The sequence below is a fragment of the Pituophis catenifer genome, unplaced genomic scaffold (genome assembly GCF_029215685.1).
Source record: "Pituophis catenifer annectens isolate HBS135680 unplaced genomic scaffold, rPitCat1.0.hap2 SCAF_1, whole genome shotgun sequence".
NCBI lineage: Eukaryota > Metazoa > Chordata > Lepidosauria > Squamata > Colubridae > Pituophis > Pituophis catenifer.
In genome coordinates this window covers 24946213-24964699 of record NW_027256881.1, presented here as the reverse complement: position 1 = coordinate 24964699, position 18487 = coordinate 24946213, and the positions used below count along the sequence as shown (strand labels likewise).

General features: G+C 40.0%; 1 protein-coding gene across 4 annotated transcripts in view; it reads left to right on the top strand.

The window, feature by feature from the left end:
- The window catches only part of ZNF395 (zinc finger protein 395), a 51569-nt gene extending 33550 nt beyond the window's left edge, over positions 1-18019 (top strand). For 2 of the 4 annotated variants that reach the window (XM_070932192.1, XM_070932191.1), the window contains exons 7-10: positions 1364-1634; positions 2697-2789; positions 5283-5386; positions 6393-8614. In XM_070932192.1, coding sequence (XP_070788293.1) covers positions 1364-1634; positions 2697-2789; positions 5283-5386; positions 6393-6504 — 580 coding nt within the window. In that variant the 3' untranslated portion in view covers positions 6505-8614. Of the gene's footprint in view, positions 1-1363; positions 1635-2696; positions 2790-5282; positions 5387-6392; positions 8615-17813 lie in introns of those variants that run through there. The other 2 variants (XM_070932193.1, XM_070932195.1) reach the window with 2 other exon arrangements.
- Positions 18020-18487: the final 468 nt, after the last annotated feature.

The window sequence follows — 18487 nt, the reverse complement described above, 5'->3', positions numbered from 1 at the left end:
TGTGTGGGGCTGTTGGACGCAATTCTAAACAAAATATGATGTATTTATCCACTCCTGATCGTCTGTGAGATTTGAAAATGCCAACTTTTCAATTGAGTTAAAAACTGAAGTGAAAAAGGCGAATTAAATCGAAAATGAAGTTAACACTAAACTTAACTCAGTTGAGTTAAAATTGAAAATTTTAAGAAAGAAAAGGGGTAGGTGGGTTGGACATAGGGAGATGCCATGTGGGTTGTTTGCAAGCATATTATCTGCCCTCGAGATACTTGATCGTGTTCAGCATTTTTTGAATCATCTTCTCTGATGTGATAGGGTTATATTTATTGGGAATTCCTGGAAGAGAGCTCTGGTAGGCAGTCATTTATTTCAAGTTGGCCTGGGTTGGTTTTTTTTTTTTTTTGTGATTTAGAGAATATAATTTAGTCTGGATTTGAGCATTGCCAACTATTTTCTCTGGCTTGAATGCAGTCTTGGTTACCTGGCCAGAAATGACTGAACCGTGTTTGATATTTGCTGTATGGTTGTGGGGCCCTCTTGCGGGGAGAATTGGTTATGTTTTTTCCATCTTTTAAAATATCTTCTTTTGCTTTCAATGATCTTTAGTTCTATTGAGTTTTGCTTCTTCAGTTAACTTTTCCCTCGTTGATTTGTTCTTTTAGCAGATGAATTATTTTAATAGTACATGATACCAGAGAAGCTCAGATGATAAAATTATTAATGGAGTTAGATGAGAATTTTGCAGTCCAGAGGGGGAAGGTCTGCATTCACCAGATAATTGTTCTGATCCAAAAGTCTTTGCACCAAAAAGGGATCAAGTGTACCTGAAAAATTATTTCCATCTTATTGCATCTGTTGCAGCAGATGGACTTAGTTCTGCATTCTTTCCTTTGCTAGTCTATGAGCAGAATATTACCCTGAAAGAAAGACTTTATGGGATTCCATGAAACAGTCCTTGGTTCTGCTGACAAATGTAGAAGAATTTCAGAATTTGCCAGAAAATGTGTCTCCATCTCAGTGGACAAAGGAGGATTGGCAGAGTTGATGAGAGACATGCTAGAGATGGTATTAACTTGTCTACTTTGGGGTTGTAGATATGAAAATTCACCAGATAAGATGTTCCTCTACTTTTACATTCAGGGACAAAACCCCTAGATCAGGGGTGTTAAACTTGCAGCGTCACATTGTCGTCATGTGATGTATCATGACTTCCCCCCCTTTGCTAAACCACGGGTGGGCGTGGCCAGCGCCACAAGTTTAACACCTTGCCCTAGATTGTTTCAGTTTTTATAACAAAACACTGGAAAATGTTATTTGGGAGTTATTTTATTTATTCTATATCTCTTTCTTTCATCAATGCCTGCAGAGATGGTGCCAACTCTGACCAGAGAAAACGAGAAGAGGATTTCTACTACACTGAGATGCAAGTGAAGGAGGAGGCACTTCCGGAGTCTTTAGTAGTTGCTCCCAATCCCACTGCAGGTTCCTCTCCTATTGTCATCCAACAAGCTGCCTCTCAGCCAGAAGCTCTCATTCTGGATCAGGCAACCCCCTTGGAGCCTCATCTGCCCAGCAGTGCCCTCAGCCAGTCGGCCCCCAGTTCTTTCTGGCACATCCAGGCTGACCATGCATACCAGGTAAGTCAATGCCCACCTGCACCCCAGTGTTAAGAATCTGTATTCCTCCTGAATACAGGAGTTCAGAATTCTGTGGAATTGTTCACCTAATAAATAAAACAGCCCCTCAGTTAATGATTGGGTAGTTAAGTGGCAGGATTGCAGTTCTATGAGTGGATGATTTGAGTTTCAAATAAAGAATGCAATTACCTTTTTAAGCATTCGTATTCTTATTCTGTTCGCTTATACTTTGGGGCAATATGTTAGAGAGCGAAAGAATAATGCATTGTTAATGTGTCCATCCTGTAGAGAACAGTAAAGGGATTGGGTATGGTTAGCCTAAAGAGAAGGAGGCTAAGGGGAAACATGATAGCATTTTTTTTCATACTTGAAGGCCTATCATGGGGAAAAGGGTATGGATATATTTTCCAAACTGCTTGAGGGCAGGGCAAGAACCAGTGAAAGTGCTACAGAGAGAGATTCAGCTTTGAAATAAAGAGTAGTTTCCTATCCATGAGAGCTATTAAGCAGTGGACAGCATGAATCCTGGGGTGATTGCACCATCTTTGAAAGTTTTTAAATAAATCCAAAAATAAATATTTTTTAAAAATAAATAAAAATAAAAAATACATAAAAATAAGTCCAAAGCTCCTGTATTTAGGATAAGAAGCAATGGGTGGAAACTAATCAAGGAGAGAAACAACCTAGAACTAAGGAGAAATTTCCTGACCATTATAACAATTAATCAGTGGAATAATTGCCCCCAGAAGTTGTGGGTGCTCCAACACTGGAAGTTTTTAAGAAGAGATTGGACAACTATTTGTATGAAATAGTATAGGGTTCCTACCTGAGCAGGGGGTTGGACTAGAAGACCTCCAAAGCCCCTTCCAACTCTGTTATTCTGTTAAACATTGGACAGCTTTTTGTTGAGATGGTTGAGGATTCCTGCACTGAGTAGGGGGTTGTCTAAAAGATTTCCAATGTCCTTTTTCTAACACTATGTTTTCAAGTGTTGAGAAAATTCACAAAAAGTGAACATAAAATGCTCTTCATTTCTTAAGACAGACATTTTTCTCTACTTAGGCTCTGCCATCTATTCAGATTCCTGTATCCCCGCACATATTCACCAGCATTAGCTGGGCTGCTGCAACCTCAACCATCCCCACTCTCTCACAGGTGAGTTTCATATCTTTATACTACTAAAACTCTTCTCATGACTGGGTAAAGTGGTACATCGCAGGGCAATAATTTTTGAACCAAGGAACCTCAAGTGGACTAACTTAAAAGTATGCATTCAAAATCTGGGATCCGTGACTCCTGATGGAGTGAAATTTGAGAAATTTATGGCTGCGTCAGTGCTACTGGCTGCTGGTGCTGCTGGGCTACTGCAGTCACATGACCTTCATCAATTTTCAACATTCTGTAACAGTTTCCAAGTCAGTCTTGCAATCCCTTGCTCCCTCCTCCACCCAGCAGCAGCTAAAACCTGCCTGCTGGAAAAAGAGACCGGAGCGGACAAGGAAAGAAGGAAGGAAGATTTCCAATTCTCCCTACCAGATTCCCACAAGGAATCTCAATGGGGAATTCAATAAGAGATCAGGTGACATTATTGCTCCCATTACTTTTTTGACTGCCCTTCATCATCATTGATGAAGGGAAGGACTAGGGGAGATATGATAGCAGGGTTCCAGTATCTCAGGGGTTGCCACAAAGAAGAAAGAGTCAAACTATTCTTCAAAGCACCTGAGGGTAGAACAAGAAGCAATGGGTGGAAATTAATCAAGGAGAGAAGCAATTTAGAACTAAGGAGAAATTTCCTGACATTTAGAACAATTAATCAATGGAACAACTTGCCTGCAGAAGTTGTGAATGCTCCAACACTGGAAATTTTTAAGAAGATGTTGGATAACCATTTGTCTGAAGTGGTGTAGGGTTTCCTGCCTGGGCAGGGGGTTGGACTAGAAGACCTCCAAGGTCCCTTCCAACTCTGTTATTCTATTCTATTCTATTCTATTCTATTCTATTCTATTCTATTCTATTCTATTCTATTCTATTCTATTCTATTCTATTCTATTCTATTCTATTCTATTATCATGTTTTGGTAAGGAAACCTGTCTGAAATGACAACCCAATGGGACACAAGTTTTATTTACTTACCTACTTATTTATTATTAAATTTATTTGCCGCCCATCTCATATCAAATGACTCTAGGAACTAGAAAGTTGTCTGGGTATATACCTAAGGAGAGAATCTGGATTAGTTCAGAACATTGTTTCAGAAATATATTAACACGTACTTGGTGGGTGGCATGTTCTGAGAAAGCTGTGGTTTTTTAAAGATCCCTTTATGCATGATTATCTTACGAAATTTGCTACCACAAATTAAAAATAGATTTTCTTTTTTCTGTATGAGCAAACAGAAAAATTCAACTGCCTGTCAGCCTGAAAAAAAAGTCCCTTCTCTCCCAAAATAAGGCATTTGTAAACAAAATGTTTCCAGAGCATCCAATCCAAGACAAGGGGCGGTTTTAGTTTCCAAAACTTTGAACTCTGGTTTGAATTGAACTGAGAGAGAAACATAGAAGTCAACTAGACAGGGAGAATCTATCAGTTAAAAGTATGATGCAGCGTTCATCAAATAGTGTGATCCTTCTGAGATCGGTAAAATGAGGACCCAGATTGTTGGGGGAAATGTGCTGACTCTGTAAACCACTTAGAGACGGCTGTAAAGCAGTATATGAGTTGAAGTGCTATTGCTATGGAGGGAGCGGGGGTCAGCTGCAAATGTTCAGAAGGTGAAAAAGGAGATCTAATCAATTTTTTGTCAAGTTATAGCAGCCTCGTGCAATTTGTAAAGTGTTGCCCAGAACTTCAGTTTTCAAATTCTCTGAATCCTACAATTCTAAAGGGTGCTGAATTGTGAAAGGCAAATGGGAGAAGGGATCCTTCCAATAAAATACCACTTCTTATTTCTTCTCTACATACCTACCTCTATAGCCTCTGCATCAGGGGTGGGTTCTATTTACCTTTACTGCCGGTTCGCAATGGGATCGCGCACTCGCTTTGTTCGCTCGCGCGCCTTGCTTCTGCACATGCGCAGACCGCTGCTGACGACATCCGGGGCAGGGGCGGGGCCTTCCACCAGTTTTACTATCGGTTCTTGTGAACCAGTCCGAACCGGGGGCAATCCACCACTGCTCTGCATGGTGAAGGCACATGTCACATGATAATAAATGCAAAAGGAAATCTCCTTTTTTTTCACTCTTCAAACTGATTGCTTCCTTCTTACATAGCTGTGAAAAACTTACATTGGGGATTGTGGCCAGTAGAAGAGAAAATGAGAATTAAAAGGAATATCTGTATTGAGAAACAGCATACCTCAAAAATAATAGCAGCTTGGGTTCTTCCTGGAAGTATCACCTTGAAAAAAAGAATGCTGAACTAGATAGAGTTTCTATAATCCAGCAGGGCACCAGTTCTTTGGAAATTGGTATTTTTATTTTGATATTTTTAAGAAGAAAGTGCCGTAGAGGTAACTAAATAAGACATACTTTTAGCAAGTTTACAACCTGAATAGAAAAATCTTTTAAAGTCTTTTTAGGCACCCACCCATAATCATTTAAAGCATAATAATAAAACCCAAATAAATCAAAAGGGTTTCGTTTGCAGGTTCGAAGCCGGTCTTTGAGTTTCAGTGAACAGCCACCCCCACCTCCGGTGCTGAAATCCCAGCTGATTGTTGCATCCCCCCCAAGAGCACCCAGTGGCACTAGGTAAGACCTGGAGAAGACAGACTGAGCTATTTCAAGAAGGGCTGGGAAATAGCAGATTTCAGATATGGTCAGAAAGGAAAATGTGGGGGGATTGTTCTTTAGAAGTTTTGAACATGTGCTGTTGGCTTGGGCTCAGAGGAAAGAGCATTCTGCTTGAAATTTTGGCTGTCTCCTGCCAGAAGAAGTAGACAAGCATGGGCTGAAGGTTCTTTTTAGATCAGCCGCCTGATTGAATTTAAGGCAGATTTGTATGTTTGGTCATTTTTAGCTGAGGGAAAATGTCCAGATTCATATCTGGGTTTCATAGGACTAAGTTTCATAGGATTCATAGGACTAGGGGAGACATGATAGCAGTGTTCCAATATCTCAGAGGTTGCCACAAAGAAGAGGGAGTCAAACTATTCTGCAAAGCATCTGAGGGTAGAACAAGAAGCAGTGGGTGGAAACTAATCAAGGAGAGAAGCAACTTAGAACTAAGGAGAAATTTCCTGACAGTTAGAACAATTAATCAATGGAACAATTTGCCTGCAGAAGCTGTGAATGCTCCAACACTGGAAGTTTTAAAGAAGAGATTGGATAAACATTTGTCTGAAATGATATAGGGTTTCCTGTCTGGGCAGGGGGTTGGACTAGAAGACCTCCAAGGTCCCTTCCAACTCTGTTATTCTATGGTAGAAGAAATGCCCCTGAATCATGCTCACGTGACTTGGGAAACTGTGAGGGTGACAGCTTTAAAGACTCGTCATAAATGTCCTTTTTCAGCACCGTTTTAATTATGAATGGTCATTGAACGAGTATATGAACTCACGGTACACAAGAATAAGCTCCATTGCAAGTTCTTGGCTATTTAACAAGAGCCTTTTTGTGGCTGGGACAGAACAGTAGCTCTCAAGACCTACGGCTGGAAGGCCCCAGGTTCAGCCCCAGGGTTTGTATCAGATGAGGGAGACTTAATTGCTCAGTAGCTATGTATATTAATTGGTTTTCTGTCTTTTGTTTTCTCTAGGAAAGTCCGTGGCGAAGCCAAGAAGTGCCGCAAAGTTTATGGCATCGAGCACCGAGACCAGTGGTGCACAGCCTGCCGGTGGAAAAAAGCATGCCAGAGATTTTTGGACTGAGAAGAATGTATTTGCATTCACACCCCTTTCTGGTGGGAAGGCTCAGCGGTCTCTCTCTCTCTCTTGCAGTTACCCAAGAGCAAAATAGCCAGATCTCTGTATTTTGGCCACATCCAGGGCTCTGTCGTCTTGGAAGCAATTCCTGGTGCTTTGGCAGAAATCTCGCGAGCCACGTGTTTATCCCAAGCTCTGTATAGTCTACGTCTGCCAGGTTTTCTAACGTTCAGTGTTTTGTGGGAAAGCTTTTTCTACACGATTTTTTCTTTTTTCTTTTTTTTTAAATGACAAATAACACAGCCTCCCTTACTATCTGTAAATAAGGAGGACAAAGGAAAAAAAAAAAGCTGATTGCTTGATCTATCTTACAGACTTGTTTCTAGGTGGGTCCAGGGACCAAAGAACTTTGATCTGTTCCCCGGTATAGGGTGAGGTTGGCTGTGTGGTTGGATCAATTACTGCAATATGGAGGAGAGAAGCAACTGTTTCACCTCCCCTGAAGTCACGTAACCATTTAGAGAGTGCAAAAGGAGGAACAGGAAGGGAACTATTAGCAGATGAGGACAGTTACTCTACTAATGGACACTCTGTTTCCCTGTTAATCCTCGGATGCCCGCACAGGAATTAGCCATTTGCATCCTTAATGAGCACTGCTTTTTATTTTGTTTTCTTTAGTTGCTGTTGGGAAACAATCATTGCTTTAAATTGCAAGACCCAAATTCCAAATAACCCTGAAGTGGAAGGAACATCAACATAATCTGAATTTTCTTAGCAAGTGTAAACCCCAAAACAAATGCATTTTGTAAGGGTCTTAGAACTATTGACTGATGTAACTGGTGGTTTAAGATGTATCTTGAGCATCCACAATGCAACTTTTATTACCTGGATATCATAGGAACATCACTATCTCCCCATTTCCACTCTACTATGTGGCAGGCAGTAAATTAAAGTTCTTCATACTGTACTTTTAAGCAAGAATCTGGGTCAGTCTTGGCTTTCCCAACAGTGGGAATGTTTTCTGGAGTATGAATTTGACTTGTGCATATCACATTTTTAGCTGGGATCCCCCCCCCCTCCTTACAATTGTGCATTCTTCTGTCTTTTTTAATTGGCTCCCCAAATCAAGCCTATCTTCCAGAGAAGAAATAGATGTGTAATTATTTCATTGAGTTTCCTATGAATGGTAATGTGTTTGGACACTTTCATTTCTCTTCTAATTATCGTAGGAGCCAACAGGTAATGAGCAAAGTAGCAAAGCACATAAAACCCCATGATTATGCTCTTCCTTCCTCTTCAGGGTCAGCCGACCTTATGCCAGCAGTCTAAACCTTTGAACACCAAGTGAAGCAGCATTCCAAGTTTTGCATATGAGAAAGCCTGAGCTGTTTTGTAGGGCATGCTGGTCCATGTTCAGTTTCTTGGAATGCCCATTTATTTTGCCCTGCCGCCCGATTCATTGTTTCCATCCCATCTTTCTGGCCACTGAGTGATCCTAGATCCACAGTCTATAGTCCTAGTCTCTCAGGATGTAGTTAGAAGAGAAAGAAATTGGAAATTGGGAGGAACACAGAGATATGCTGGAAATAGCATAGCATATGATTGGGATTTGATGAGTACAATTTTCAAAGATACTTGACTCATCTGAGGAAAAAATGAGCATTTTCCAAATTTTTTGGGGGGGATTGAAATAATAATTCCATCATTATAAACTTGTATTTCCTTCATGATCTATTGGCCTCAAAAACCTGAAAAATTGTAATAATCTATCCCTCCACCAAATTTCTGACTAACTATTCTTGTTATAACTGAATTTGGGTTAAACTACAGTGAGAGACAGTGGAATTGGAAATGGTTGCCTGCTCTCCCAACATACTTGTTTTGCCTTGACGCTTAGTGTTGGTTGTATCATCTACACAAGGAACTGTGTAAATCCAAAGTATGTTAGCCAAGCTGTACAATTATTCCTTTCAATTTTCTGTGATTAGCATGTATATGTTAGATTCATATAGACAGATTTCCTTGCAAATATTGTCTTTCTCTCTCTCTCTCTCTCTCTCCCTCCCTCCCTCCCTCCCTCCCTCCCCCCCCCTCTCTCTCTCTCTTTCTCTCTCTCTCTGGTTATCTGGTGGCATGAAGGTAGGCCAGGCAGGATCTCAGTAGGCTGGGGGAATACAGTCCAATAAACCAAGTGTTAGATGGATGTTGCAATGGGTGGTAGTTAGCCATATGCCGTCAACATAATAGGCAGGGCTGAACTTCTGAGGCAATTGGGTATTTTAAGGAGTATTATGGTGTCTTGGCATCTGTTGGCCTAAGCCATGCATTTCTCTTTTTAAATTTCCCAAATCAGTTAAAATGGATCTGAATTTTTCAGCCCTGCCACGCAGGAGGGTGGGGACTCTCAGGGCTGCAGATGATGTGTTGGAGGTGTGTGGAAGTTTACATTCAAAGTTGGCAAACTCAAAAATGCATGATCATAGGTGGTGCAATGCTGCTTCAGTGGCAAGCCTAATTAAATTTGATGGCTAGCTTCACCATGGAAGTCATTGTCATGCTATCAAAGAGCCATCAGTTTGGCTGATGGGGAAATCCGTTCCTCCATTTTGGAAGTCATGTGGCTTGGTTTGTTTTCATTTTGGAGATGTAAAATGGCAACACCAATAGTAATGATAATGGAAATGGAAAATGAGGTATATTAGTAGGTATTTACATTGTTTTGAAATTGGTTCTCTGCCTCTTTTCTCCCCTTCCCTGAAGCGTTTTGATAATCATGAGCCATAAACTAAAGAGATAAGCCTCTCTCTGTAAAATAGTAACTGAACTATATGTCTTGGAGAATTATAATTTCCTTATATAAAAATGTGAGCCCTTTTATCTTTCTTTGAGGGTACTTTAAGGGATGGGTGGAAGAGTTTGAAAAGGAATTATGTATATTTTTGGGGCTTGTTGATTGCTTTTTTTTTTTATTTTTTTGTAATCTTGTGCATAATATTCACAGTATGTCAGATTTTATTTTTGTAGCCTGGACATCGGATAGATGCTTAACTGATCTTGTAATTAGTTACAAATTAATTTGTACAAATTGCAAATTAATTTTTTGAAAATTAAAATCAAACTCAGATTTATATAGTGCAAATTCTGAATAGGGAATTTGGGAATATTGACGTTCAGATAAGAGGTATTACAATTGAAGCTTCAGGTTTATAATCAAATGTGGGATTTTTAAAAATGCATTGCTTGGGTCACAATAGTCTGATTTCAGTGAAAATATCTTGGAACTTAAAAAATTAGGAGCTTGGCTTTGAAAATCATGCCCCATGCCAAAATACAAATGGAAATTGGGGGGGGGGGGAAGGAGGGGAGAAGTCCTAGATGAAATATTAGTTTTAGCTTCAGGAGAAACCTCAAGTCTTTTCCTCCCCATTTGAGATACATTTCTCTCACTTCTGGAGCTCTGGTTCAATGAGTTCTTGGGAAATATTGAAAGGGAATGATTTTGTTGTTGGTTGCGAGGTCGTTATCCGACCCATCATCCGACCCTGGACAACGTTCCTCCAGGCCTTCCTGTCCTCTACCATCCTCTGGAGTCCATTTAAGCTCACGCCTACTGCTTCAGTGATTCCATCCAGCCACCACGTTCTCTGTGGTCCCTTTCTTCTTTTGCCCTCAATCTTTCCCAGCATTAGGTTCTTCTCCAGTGAGTCCTTCCTTCTCATTAGGTGGCAAAGTATTTGAGGCCAGGATCTGGCCTTCTAAAGAGCAGTCAGGGTTGATCTCCTCTAGGAGTGACTGGTTTGATCGCCTTGCAGTATAACGGACTTGCAGGAGTCTTCTCCAGCACCATAGTTCAAAAGCCTCAATTCTTTGGCACTCAGATACCCTCCCTTCAATAAAAGCAGGGGTTGTTGAACAGAAATCCTTGGTCCTCATAGACAAACCTGGCCCTTTAAAAACTACAAGTTGACCTCATCAAGGACGACCCATTACCAAGATACGAGTTTACTAGGATTAGTGTCTGGGGCACAAAAACTTAGAGCTTCCACCTGTTGCAGGATGTGGGAGGACCTTGACCTACCAGCCTGTTTCCTATTACAGACAAGTCAATAGAATTGTTGCTGTGGGCCAACCATCTTGGTTCAGTTGTTTGAGTGATGGTCTCTGCTAAGCAAAGCAGCCAGTTGTCATTTATGGAGTCATGATTTAGCAAGTGGATGAATGGTCTGACTTAACCATCCAAGAAGATGGATACTTCTTTTTGGAGATCTGTGGCTGATGTTGCTCAAATTATATTATTGATGCCATTGGCTCAGAACTTCTCTGCTCTCACAAATCAACCAGATTTCCCGCCCTCCCTTTTTTTGGCATCCATTCTTCCTCCTGACAAACTTTCTGCTGCTTCTTTCTGTACCCGAATCCAGAATCTCTGGATTTCTCCAATAAAAGTACATCATTTGCAACTTCCAAGCTAGAGCCATTCATGTTTGGAGGTTTGGGGCAGTGCAATTGCTTTTTTTTTTTAATGGACTAAACTATAAAACATAAAACACTTGGGAGATCTGTTGGAGTCGATTCCTATAACTCCTCTTAATAAAAAGAGAAAATATTAAAAATACATAAATGGGCAAGGACTTTGAAATCGCTCACTTTAATGTTAGCACTGCATTGCTCTGATTTTCTATGGCTATCTGAGGCTTAAAATATTTTTAAAAGGGAGATTTTGGCTGTTTTCTGTGGTTGCCTTCCTTGAAGCTCTTCTTAGTAACTCTCTGGGTGGCGTGTCTTATAGACCAAAGCAATAATATGCAAAGCCAATCTGTTGCAGGTTGATGATCTCCAAATAATTCTTAGTGGGAACCTGTGAATTTCAAAGCCATTTCTCCTCAAATTCCAAGACAAGTAAGGCTCCAATTTGACATTGAATATTGAGTATTTGAGAACTAGGCTTGATTAAAATTCAGTCCCCCAAAGTAACGTTAAAGTTTGAAAATCCCAACATTTTTAACTGCTCCTTCTGCTTTAGCCATCCTGGTATGGGTGGATCCTTGTATCAGAGTAAAATTGTTTCTTTTCTGATTTAGGAGTGGCATCTCTCAATTTCGTGTTGAATCAGGAGAGAATACCGGTAGTCAACGAGTATCTTCAGATTGAGATTTAAAGATCAGTTTCTTCAGTGGCAAAAGTCTGGGTCTTATGCTTACAAAAAGGGGGGGGGGGGTAGCTGTTGTTAGACTGTGATTAAAAAGTTGTGAGGAGAAAAGGCCCTATAAAAGAATAAGCAGTGAAACACTGAAGCCTCTGGAACAATGTTTCTTATCCTTGGCTACTTTAAGATATGTGAACTTCCAACTCCCAGAATTCCCTGACCAGCATTGGTGGCTAGGGAATTTTCTGGAATATATGATATCCCTGTTATGCCATGGCAGATTCTTGGAATCAAAGTACTACTCGTTTTTACTATGGTGTCAAAGGAATATGTGCCATTTGCTGGTGAGGTTAGGAGAATAACCATCTCCAAAGCATGCAGTCAGTGCTGTTCTCTTTTTTGAACAAAAAGCCAGCCTTTCTCAAATGCCTCACCCCCCCCCCCCCCAAATTTATAGCACTTAATTTTGGAGAGTGAAAAGAAAAGCTAGCTTTCCATGGGAATATATTTGTTACCAGTATTTTTTAAATAGGACATGTTTTTTCCCCTTTTCATTTTATTTCATGACCTATGCGGTACAATTAGACTGGACAATGTATGTCAGTGATTTTCTCTCCCTCCCCCCTTATATTTCTGTTTTTTAACCAAGAAATTTTGGAATATAATTCTCTTCCCTTCTTCACCTCAAATATAACCTGTCCACAGGAAGGGAAAGTTGGAAGGAAGCAATTTTAGGAAATTCTGCTTCCCAAATAATGGTGTTGTAAATGTTGTATTTGCAGTGACCATCTTGTCTTTCCCTTCATAGGAAGAACCTCGTTTCTTGGGGCAGCCATTTTGCGAGGGCGGCCTGTATATGTCACTAGTTCACATTGTGAGTTGAAGAAACTGAGGTGCTCTGTCTTAAGTTCATTTCTGCCTCTTTTGCTCACAGGATTCTCTGTTTCCCAACCTTTGCTCTTTCTTGCAATAGGCCAAAGAGAGAATGAAAGAGATCCTGATCTGTATCTAAGCCACTACTTTTTATTCTTTTATGAATTTTTTTTTTTAAAAAATGCTTGCCATTTCACAAATGCAACTGAGACTTTTTTCCTGGCTTTGAAAATAGCAGAAGAAAAAAAAAAAGTGTTTTTGGTTATTTAGACCAGGGGTCTCCAACCTTGGCAACTTTAAGACTGGAGGACTTCAACTCCCAGAATTCCCCAGCCAGCTTTGCTTGCTCCTTTTCCCCATTTTTGTCCAGCCCACTCTTTCTGATTACTTGAAACAAGGCTAGTTTTTCTGTTGGATTTGCACGAAACCTGTGGGTAGTGAGTGGACACACACTCTGTCCTCCTAGGAACATAACTCACTTCCTGGGTCAATAGGATGCATCAGGACCCTACCGAGTGCAGCTTCCCAAAATAAGATCACTAAGGTTTGTTTTTATTACTGAATTAAGAACATTAGTGTATTTCTGATGCCAGAGGATTTTAGCTTTAATATAGTAATCATTCCGTGGTCCTCTTGTCTTAATTAACGAGTGGTGCAGTCTTTAATTCTTCCATTTTGATTGTAGTTACTTTGGATTACACCAGTGTTTCTCAACTTTAAGCTGTGAGGACTTTAAGCATGCTGGGAGTTGAAGTCTACACAGCTTAAAAGATGCTGAGGTTAAAAAATGATGGATTACAGGATTGATTTCTAAATCTTATATCCATTTTTCAAAAATTAACTCAAAGATCTAAGATCTGCAAATACCACTGTGGGCTGCGTTTTTTTTTTTTAAGGGAAGGGGGAAAATTGTGACTTGTGCACACATATATAACCATTTTATTAGCGCTAACCGGGGCCTATTTCTTATTCATGCTGTGCACTGTGAACCCTTGATTTTGTTATTTCAAACAAAAGCCACCCATATTATGTAGCAAAATCAGCATACTGGAAATACCACCAACCAGGTGTCCCATCTGCTGTGTCGGATTCCAGCTCCCGTAATTACTAATCAGCATGGAGACTGGGAATGATGGAAACCAAAACACCTCGATGAGGTTTAGATGTAGAACTCCAAAATCCAATTACAGTAATTTAATGTGTCCAATTTTTTTTTTATTAAATGTCTTTGCTTTCAAATAGGAGAAGTGGAATTGATTTCCAAATAAAAGGGCTATATGATTGCACAACGGTGTAGATATATATATGTGTACTGAGTGCAGATGTGCGTGTGCCATGCCTTGTTTAGGCATGTGAAGACATTTTGCCAGCTCATCCTCTGGGATCAACATGCAATTCTAGGCAGATAGGATTCTCCCCTAAAACTGAATGCACACATTAACTGCAGTGCAGGGTAGAGAACTAGGAAACTATTTGGGTCTTATCATTCTGCTTTTACATAGAGCAACACAAATTGAAGAGAGAACTAGCCTTCTTAGAAGATCAAGAATAAGCCTGTTAAAACCTCGGTTGTTAAGATCACCTTAAAGCCGTTACTCGGTTGGTTTTCTGAGCTTGAGATTGGTGAGCTTGGCTTTTTGAACTTCTTAAACATGAGAGATTTTTTGGGGGAAAAAAGGAATGAAGGTAGGAGTGGCTGGATAGTTCTTGTAATCTGCAAACCGCTGCTCTTTTGATGGTGATATGCTGTCAAGCCTAAGGGGAGGGGGAAATCTGTTGTATCGTGAATTGCTATCTAATTGGAGCTTTTCTTTTGATCGTCTTCCAAGTATTATTTTTTATTGTAAACAAAAAATGTGAAATGTAATTTTTACAACAGCAATATGAAATATATTTTATAATAAAAGGATATGGCCTGGTAGACGCCGGTTTCTGTGTTTTTTTGCACCTTCTCGGGAGGGTGGGTGGGTAGGTAGGCCTACATAAAAGGTGAGTCTTCCACCTACTTTTCCAGAAGACTATTGTCTCATAGTCCCAACTGGTCAGGATGTGTATGGAGGCATAGAAAGTGGACTTTTAAATTAAACCAGGTTACTGGTACAACTATTACCCCAATAGCCGGACTGGACTATTCATGTGGAGCTGAGATGTCTGGCCAGATGTACTTCTTGAGATTCTACTATTTGAAGAAGTCTCTTGTTGAACAATTTTTCCTGTTAGAAAACCTAACTAAATTCTACTTCATTGTCATTTAACACTCTGTTCAAAAGTTGAGGGATGATATCTCTCTCTACAACTGAGATAACTCCTAATGAGTGACACTTTCCTCCCTCTGGCATTTTTCAAGCTAGACATTTCTTGATTAGTACACACGTATACTTGTATAACTGGGCAGAAGGTAAGAGTGTCTCAAAATGCATTTGTACTGGTGTAGATACAAAGGTCATCCAAATAGGGAACTGGCGCCCCAAAGCTTCATATGATTCCTCTTAAAGCAGATAGATCTGCATATACTTCAAGGGACCTTCACAATAGCTATCAAGATTAGTAGTGTATTAGAGCAGAAACTTTGGTAGATCATCAGATAAATGTGGCCAGTTCTCAAGTATTGGGCAGGCTAGTAAGTATAACTGGCTATATAACTGTCTGCTATAAACATAGTTTAACATATAGCAGCTCCAACTCAGTTGAAGTTAAATGAAGGGTACAATGAGTGTTAACAGCAGTGGAAATTTTAGACAACCTGAAAGCGCAAAGAACAGTCTCTAAGGTTATTTGTGATAAGCAGCTCCATAGCAGAAGATATTGTAACAGGGAAGCTTGCAAACTAGAAAGCATCATTTTCTCTTTCAACAATGGTTGTTAATAATGGTACGTTTTGGTCCATCTAGTGTTTCTACTACAGGATGTTCCTTTTTATTACTCCAGTTAAACCACTAAGTTTGAGTGATCTTAAATCTTTCTGCCCCAAACTTCAAGAATGCCAGCATGGAATCAGTTAAGACATATTGTTTTATAGCACACCTCAAGCACTTGGCATACTTAGGTGTATGCATGTCTTTTTTTAATGAACTGAAGTAGTTGGGTGAGGTATGGCTAGGTGTGGCATTAATAGGAATTTCCTACTTCATTTTTAACTGCAATGAAATAATGGCTACACAAACATCATGTGCCAGGAGATGAAACACCTCTGGGCTGGCTTGTTAACTAGTTGGATAGCAGGCTCCTTGGGCTGCCCAAACGTTGGACAGAATTATGGGAAAGAAATTCATTGCTGTAGGTTGCCTGCCTACAGTTTAAAGAAACTAATCATGGTTAAATACCTAAGCAAAACAGGAATAAGGAAGTGCTCACCTGTTCATGTTAACCAACCAGAATGGTTTAACAATTCAAGCAAATTTCTCCCCAGGATATTCCCCCCCCCCCATTTTTTATTCCACGAATGTGATTTTGTGCAATCTCATTACGTCTTGAAAGTGCTAGATTGAGCATCAGTTTCTTAGACCAAAGTCAGTTTGCTACTTTTGTGCTTCTGTGGTAGTCAAGCTGGACCAAGCAAAGCAGAACAAAAAAGGTGACCAAGTGGCTGTTCCTAGTATATTTTATTTATTTATTTATTTATTTATTTATTTATTTATTTATTTATTTATTTATTTATTTATTTATTTATTTATTTATTTATTTATTTATTTTTTATTTATTTATTTATTTATTTATTTAAATTTCTATACCGCCCTACTCTCGAAGGACTCAGGGCGGTGAACAGCCAGAAGATAAAACACATAAATACAAAAATTTAAAATAGAATAAAAACGAATTAAATAATTTGGCTGAATTTAAAATACCCCATAATTTAAAAACAAATTAAAATTTACATTTAAAAAGGGGAGAGGATTTAGGCCAGGCCAGCTTGATGTAATAAGAGTCTTAAGCGCACGATGGAAGGTGCCCAGATCCAGGATCCTCCGTATCTCCAGGGGGAGCTCGTTCCAGATCGTAGGTGCCCCCACAGAGAAGGCTCTCCCCCTAGGGGCCGCCAGTCGACATTGTTTGGCGGACGGCACCTGGAGGAGCCCCTCTATGGGAGCATACTGGCCGGTGGGAGGCTATTGGTGGTAGCAGGCGGTCCCGTAGATAACCAGGTCCTAAGCCATGGAGCGCTTTAAAGGTGATAACCAAAACCTTGAAGCGCACTTGGAAGACCATCGGGAGCCAGTGCAGCTCGCGCAGGAGAGGTGTTACATGGGAACTCCACGTCGCTCCCATAACCACCCGTGCGGCCGCACTCTGCGCCAGTTGGCGCCTCCGAGTGCACCTCAAGAGGAGCCCCATGTAGAGAGCGTTACAATAGTCCAGATGAGAGGTGATGAGGGCATGAGTGACTGTGTGTAGAGAGTACCGATCTAGAAAGGGACACAACTGGCGGATCAGGCAAACCTGATGAAAAATCCTCCCGGTCACGGCCGTCAAGTGCTCTTCTAAAGACAGCCGTGAATCCAGGAGGACGCCCAAGTTGCGAGCCCTTTCCGTGGGGGCCAATGATTCCTATATAATTCCTAGCTGTACTATTTTCTTAAATCAATACACATCAAGATACCTTAAAACATTACATAAAGTATATTATTTAGACACAGTAAAACAATTGTCAATTAATTTGTTTTAATGATCAGTTTTGAAACACAACTTTAAAAAATATACAAAAAACAGTTAAGAAAGAGATGTAAATCGAAGTGTAACAGCAGGGTTTTAATCTCTTGGTGATTCCAGTTTTTAAAACAATGATTTAAGTTATATTAAATTAACTAATCCAGAATGAAACAACCTCAAAAGAAACACTATCAATTTCCCAACTGTTCTGTTACATCTTAAGAAGTCACACAATTTCAGCAATACTGTTCAACAAGGAATCTAACCCTTCGGTTTGCTAATGCCTGTACTTTACATCTTTTATGAAATTTACGACTTTACAGGTATTGCATATTTTGACATCAGAGGTAGTCCTCATTTAGCAACTATTCAAAGTTATGACAGTGATGAAAAATTAACTTTGGGACCAGTCCTCAAATTTATGATCTCCACAGGTCTGTAAAGCAAAGGAAAGCTGATGTAAGGTCATAAGCAGTCAACTCACTTACTGACCATTTATTTAATGACTGAGTTGCCGGTCTCAACTGTGATTGCTGAACAAAGACTATATTTACTGAAAATAAGTATGTATTATGCAATTTAAAGTACCAATTTTTTCCCCTCAAGATCTCTCCTATCTCAGAAACCCTTTTTTGCATTTTCCTTGCAGGCCTTGCATATCCTTCTCTTAATTGCCGGTGTCCGCCCTTCTCAACTCAGGACAGACCTTGATCAGAAATATTCAGTCCGATTTCAATGATCTGCATTTCTACTTTGACCTTTTATTGGCTTACAGCACAATTCTATGCAAACCTACTCAGAGATTAAATCCCATTATGTAGCTTATCTCCAGGAATGTATTAAAAATTCCTAGTAATCAATTACAGACATTTAAAGCTTTAATGTATTAAATCTTTCCCCTTTGCTTGGAATTGCATCTGGATGCTTTTTTCAGTGGTGGTATTCACTTACCTTTGCTACCAGTTCAAAAATGTGAGAGCGCATGCGCAGAGCATCAAAAACGGGACCTGATGACGTCCGGGCGGGTGGGCGGGCGGAGCCTCCCACCGCCGCTGCTATCGGTTTGCCCGAACCGGTTAGAACCGGCAGAATACCACCACTGGCTTTTTTCCATTCTGTAGGTTATTAGACTAATTTCATTCTCTTCTCATAAAAGCTATGACTGGCACTGTTGGGGGAAACAGTATGGTTTATTTTAGTCCACACAATTATTTTGTGAATTTATATGATTGCTCTGAAAGTGTTCAAACATTTCTAACAGGTATATACTCTGTCTACCTTTTGTTCAAAATGAACGTTCTTTGCAAACAATGTAAAATTTAA